The sequence below is a fragment of the Panthera uncia genome, chromosome C2 (assembly GCF_023721935.1).
Source record: "Panthera uncia isolate 11264 chromosome C2, Puncia_PCG_1.0, whole genome shotgun sequence".
Lineage (NCBI taxonomy): Eukaryota > Metazoa > Chordata > Mammalia > Carnivora > Felidae > Panthera > Panthera uncia.
In genome coordinates, this window is record NC_064810.1 from 85595395 (window position 1) to 85601394 (window position 6000).

At 35.9% G+C, this 6000-nt stretch overlaps 1 protein-coding gene across 2 annotated transcripts in view; it reads right to left on the reverse strand.

The window, feature by feature from the left end:
• The window catches only part of MFN1 (mitofusin 1), a 35247-nt gene that overhangs the window by 15361 nt on the left and 13886 nt on the right, over positions 1–6000 (reverse strand). For both annotated transcript variants that reach the window (XM_049629556.1, XM_049629555.1), the window contains exons 8-9: positions 3190–3343; positions 3007–3074 (exon numbers count right to left, since the gene is read on the reverse strand). In XM_049629556.1, the coding sequence (XP_049485513.1) occupies positions 3007–3074; positions 3190–3343 (222 nt within the window). The remainder of the gene's footprint in view (positions 1–3006; positions 3075–3189; positions 3344–6000) is intronic.

Sequence of the window (6000 nt, forward strand, 5' to 3'; positions counted from 1 at the left end):
CCTAGCACACGGTCAATTTTCAAATCTTACCAGTTGTCCCAGAAATGTCCTTTATAATAAATTCACTGACATTTTAGAAAAGAGTTATTTTATACATACCTCTTTTCTATCTTATAACCAAACTACTAAGAATGGCCAAATATTTGAACAAAGAAATTCAGATGTCTAAATCATCTTTAGAATATACACTTGCTCAAATACAGGTTTAAAACAATAAGAAAACATACTGACAGAATTAACATTGATTTCCTTGATTGATTTTAAGTGGTTTAATTTTCAGGCTTTATTTTACTTGATACTCTAAATAAATGTTCCTAAGGTTTTTTGATCCTTTGGAAACAAGGGAATCTCAAAAAGTCTGTGGCAAGAATCAGATTGCTAAAAATGATTAACTTGGTACAATTTTTCTTTCCACAAAAATAATTTTCTAAAGACTTCCAAAAAAAAAAGTGAATTCAAAAACAAAGAGAAAATGTGTATAAAAGCCATATTCTGTGACCAAAATGCATAGAAACTAAGATATCACCATAAATTAGATGAAAAGAATCAAAACATCTGATTCTTAACATCTCCTGTAATGAATAGGAAATACCAACAAGTATAACTAAAAAAAAATCACTAAACAATGAAAACTGGATACTGAAATCCATGGAATACACCCAATGTTACATCACAAATTCACAACCCTAAATTCTTTCCTAAAGAACAAAAAGCAAAAAACAATTCCACTTAAAAAAAAAGAAAAGTATAAAAAAAGCAGAAGGAAACTATGGTTAAAGATTAATATAGAACTTAAATAAAAACCAAAAAATGCTGTTTATGAATGGAAAAATTAACCAAGGGTTGGGGCTAGGTTGTTGGAGGATAAAACAGAGCAGTTAAATCACTGACAAATCTGTTAAAGTTAGAATATATACTCATTGGGGCGCCTGGGTGGCTCAGTCTATTAAATGTCTGACTTCTGCTCAGGTCGCGATGTCATAGTTCGTGGGTTCGAGCCCATGGCGGCTCTGCGCTGACAGCTCAGAGCCTGGAAACTGCTTTGCATTCTGTCTCTCTCTCTCTGCCCCTCCCCTGCTTATGCTCTCTCTCAAAAATAAACAAATAAATAAATATTTGAAAAAATATATATACATGTGTATGTATCAAAGAATATAAAAGTTGTAAAAATGAACAATTTTATCCTACGAAGTTATAAATTCTCAGAAATACACCAATTTATAGAAGTCATAAATTACCAGAATTGATTTAAGAAGTAACAAATGTTAGCTCTGGGAAAAAAGCTGAAAAGAATTGTCAATGTAATCATCAAAAAATGCTTTGGCCACCAAAACAATTTTTTGTACATCTGATTATTTCTTTAGGTAAGTTCAAATAATTTCTAGCTGATTCTCATATTAAATCTATCATACTTTTAACTTAACAAAAATTTCAAAGTCTAAAGTCTGATGTTCTCTACTTTATGTAAAAGCTTGTGCATAGTTTTTCATACATAATTTTTATATTCCCAGTGAACCATTATAACAAACTGCCAAGTTTCTTCTAAAAACATTAAAAAGAAAAATTCCTAGGTCTGTCTGGTTATTCCAATCCCTTGAGGAGCTTTGAATATTTACGGATTCCTAGGTCCATCCTAGCCCCACTGGATCGGTCTCTGGGATAATTCAGTAGTCTGCAGTTCTCTAAGGCACCTAATGTGATTCTCATGATCAGCCAAGGTTTAGGAACTAGTGCTCTACAGCACAGCTTTTATTCTTCTCATTTCCACCTCTTCAAGGAGATATTCTGTCTGGATAGCAGGAATCAATATGAAAAACATTACAAATGCATAACAGAACAGTATGATTTGAAAGGAGAAATAAATGACATACACACAGAAGAAAGAAAAGGTCAGTAAGACAAAAGAGATAGAACAATAGATTCTCTTCCCAATATTTTCCCCATGGATGAAATAACTGATCTAAAGAGTAAGGAGAGCACTGAATCTCTTGTGAAAGCGAAAGGGAAAGAATATAAACAATGGTCTGAGACTTCATGTAATCTATAGCTTAGCTTGGGAGGACATATGCTGATAACCCAGGGGCCTCTGATAACTACTAGTGGGCTTTCCTTCTTAAATATTTTGTCTTCATCTACTTAATAGTCTGTCTCCAACTCACCAAATTAAAGATGGGGGATAGTGAGCAAATAAATGTTTAGTTAAAAAAATTCTGCCGAACACGTTCAACATTCATATCCTTACTATTAAAGCTGTTATTACTTATAAGGAAGAATAACTGCAGATGCAAGTTTTTTCAGTTCTGAAGTCTTTGTGTTCATTCATGGGTGAGAAGGGGATATGCAATCTAAGCAGAGCTGGATCAAATAGGGCTAAATAAAAGTTTAGAAGATTAACACCTAAATAAGAGTTTAGAAGATAAACATCTAAAGAACTTTTCAGTCAAATGTAGGATGAGTTTTAATGTCTTTGAATAAAACACCAGAATATTAAGACAGTATCCTTCCTCCCCAATGCTGCAAACACATTAGTTATGTGCCCCAGGTGTTCCTACCAGATTCCTAAGGTACAAGACCTGTATCTTAATATGACATTAACTACATTCTCTGTCTATAAACTGTATGGTACAGAAGAAAAAAGATGGTCTTCACTTTGCTCTATTATCCACCCCAACAGCAATTACATTTATTTAATCTTGCCTCAAATTATTGAATAAAGAGAATTTCACTCATTGCACAACACATACAATATTAGAAAATAGTTTCTCATTTAAATACAAATATATAAGAAAAATAAGAAACTACAATCTTTAGTTTTAAATTCTTACAGATCATCCATTTTGCAGGGACCTCCTTTCTTCAAACTTGTTTCACTTGCTGTGGCAGAAACTATACTAAATAACAGCAAAGGTTATTTGACAAAGATAAACACTAAAAACAGAAGATTATGATCATTCTCCAACCAATGCTAGGGTTTTGTATTAGTCAATACATTTGCAAAATTCCTACCTCAAAAATTTGTTCAAAATTCTGAAACTCCTGTAATCTTGCCTGGAATCCTTCAGCAAGTGCCCCACCTATAATATTTATGTAAAGAGTTTAAAACCTAGTATACAGCAACATTAAGATTTCTAGCATGCTGTTTCAATAACTATACTTGTATTTCGAAAGACAATCCATAATAATACATACCACCTTCTGGCATCCCCTGTGCTTTGTGCTTTCTAGCAGTAAGAACTTCCTTTGCAGAAACAAAGAAGATACGATTCTGTGCCTCCAAAGGATCCACAACTTTAAGCTCCTCCACCAAGAAATGCAGGCATCTTTCCATGTGTTGTCTACGTACCTAGAGAAAACAAGGCACTAAAATAATTCGAGTAATTAAACGACAATATAGCTGACAGCTACAGGCCTATAATACTAAACTCCATTCATAGTGATATTATAGTAATAGTTTCCATATACTTAACAAATCCAAAAATTCTAATAAATGAAGTTTTAAACTTGCTGACAGACTTTTTCTCTTAAAGATCCTTCCTTGACCATTTAAAATTCTGATGGACCACCAAATATGCAGCCATTACAAAACATATTATAGACAAATATTAACACTTACTGCCATAGGAAAGAGTTCTTAATTTTGTATTAATGATGTATATGACTATACTACAAAAAATGATACGTGTATACATATGTATACATATGTGAAAATTAATAGGTGGCATGCAGGCACAGGTGGCATTTTATTTCTTCCTTATGCTTATTTTCCAAATGTTCTACAATGAAGCTATTAAAGTTTGATATCAGAATATAAGTACAATTAACTTGCTACAATGAAAACATTTTTATTGTGAAATCAGAACACAAACGGTCTCTTTTTCTTAAAAAAATGAGAAATTTGGGGAGAATGCATCAGATACAGATTAGAGCTGCAATGTTAGGATTAAGATTAGCACTTGGGTAATTAAAATTAGGACTAAGAGGGGCATCTGGCTGGCTCAGTCAGTAGAGCATGAAACACTTGCTCTCAGAGTCATGAATTCAAGCCCCATGGAGGCATAGAGATTACTTAAATAAATAAAACTTTAAAAAATTAAAAATAAAAAAAATAGGACTAAGGGTTAGAAACTAATTAGGGTTTAGTACTAGCCTTTAGCATTGTGGCTATGATAAGAAATCTCTATCTTAAGACTTAATAAAAACTAAGCTAAGGGGCACCTGTGTGGCTCAGTTGGTTTAGTGTCCAACCTCAGCTGAGGTCATGATAGCATAGTTGGTGAGTTCGAGTCCCATGTTGGGCTCTGTGCTGACAGCTCAGAGCTTGGAGCCTGCTTCAGATTCTGTGTCTCCCTCTCTCTGCCCCTCCCTTGCTCACACTCCGTGTGTGTCTCTCTCAAAAATAAATAAACATTAAAAAAAAAAAAATAAGCTAAATAGGAATGGAAAAGAACCCGTGGATATTTCCTAATTCTCTGATTAAATGAAACCCCAATTTGAAAAGAGTATAATCATACAACAGTTAATAAAAGTAGGATATATGGGGCTCCTGGATGGCTCAGTCGGTTAAGCACCCGACTTTGGGCTCACAGCATGATCTCACGGTTCATGAGTTTGAGCCCCGCATCAGGCTCTGTGCTGACAGTGTAGAGCCTGCTTCAGATTCTGTGTCTCCCCTCTCTCTCTATACCTCCCCTCACCACTCAGCATCCACCCCCCCACACACGCACTCTCTAAAAATTAAACAAACATGAAACAAAAATAAATAAGGATATAAAGCTTCATATTAAACAAAATTCCAGTTCTGGGGGTGGGGGAAAAGAATGAAAGCAAATAATCTAACACATGAACAATGATGGGACAGTGTAAATTTTAATTTTTTATGCATTTTCTATTTTTATAAATAAACATAAACTATGATTAAAATCAGAAAAAGAAATATCAAGTAAATTAAATATTTTTTATAGATCACAGACCAAATACCAGATACACTATTGTTTTTAAAAAGAAGTTTCTAGGGGCGCCCGGGTGGCTCAGTGGGTTGAGCGTCTGACTTCAGCTCAGGTCATGATCTCACAGCTCGTGGGTTTGAGCCCCGCATTGGGCTCTGTGCTGACAGCTCAGAGCCTGGAGCCCGCTTCAGATTCTGTGGCTCCTCCGTCCCTCCCCACTCATGTTTTTTTTCTCTCTCTCTCTCTAAAATAAACATTAAATTTTTTTTTTAAAAAAGAAAAAAAGCAGTTTCTAAAATCACCACCATGACTAAAATTTAAAACAAAAACAAAAATACCAAGTGTTGGCAAGAATATAAATCACCTGGAACTCTCAAACTGCTTGGGAGTATAAGCTGGTACAAGCACTTTACAAAACTCGGGCTGTGTTTACTGAAACAGCATATTTACATGCAATCCACCGATTCTATTCCTAGATATATACTCACAGATTACTGATCTCTGCAGTAATGACATTTTGAATCAGATAAATCTTTGGTTGGGAGGGGCTGATCTGTGTTACGGGACTTTTAACAGCACCCCTAGCCTCCAGTAGGAGATGCCAGTAGCACCGTCCCTGAGCTGTGACAACCAAAAATGTCTTCAGGGGAGCCTGGGTGGCTCAGTCGGTTAAGCATCCAACTTCAGCTCAGGTCATGACCTCATGGCATGTAAGTCTGAGTCCCATGTCAGACTCTGTGCCTGTGACAGCTCAGAGCCTGGAACCTGCTTCAGATTCAGTATCTCCCTCTCTCTGCCTCTCCTCTGCTTGTGCTCTCTCTCTCCTTCAAAAATAAACAAACATTAAAAAAAAAAAAAAGTCTTGGGGCGCCTGGGTGGCGCAGTCGGTTAAGCGTTCGACTTCAGCCAGGTCACGATCTCGCGGTCCGTGAGTTCGAGCCCCGCGTCAGGCTCTGGGCTGATGGCTCGGAGCCTGGAGCCTGTTTCCGATTCTGTGTCTCCCTCTCTCTCTGCCCCTCCCCCGTTCATGCTCTGTCTCAAAAATAAATAAAAA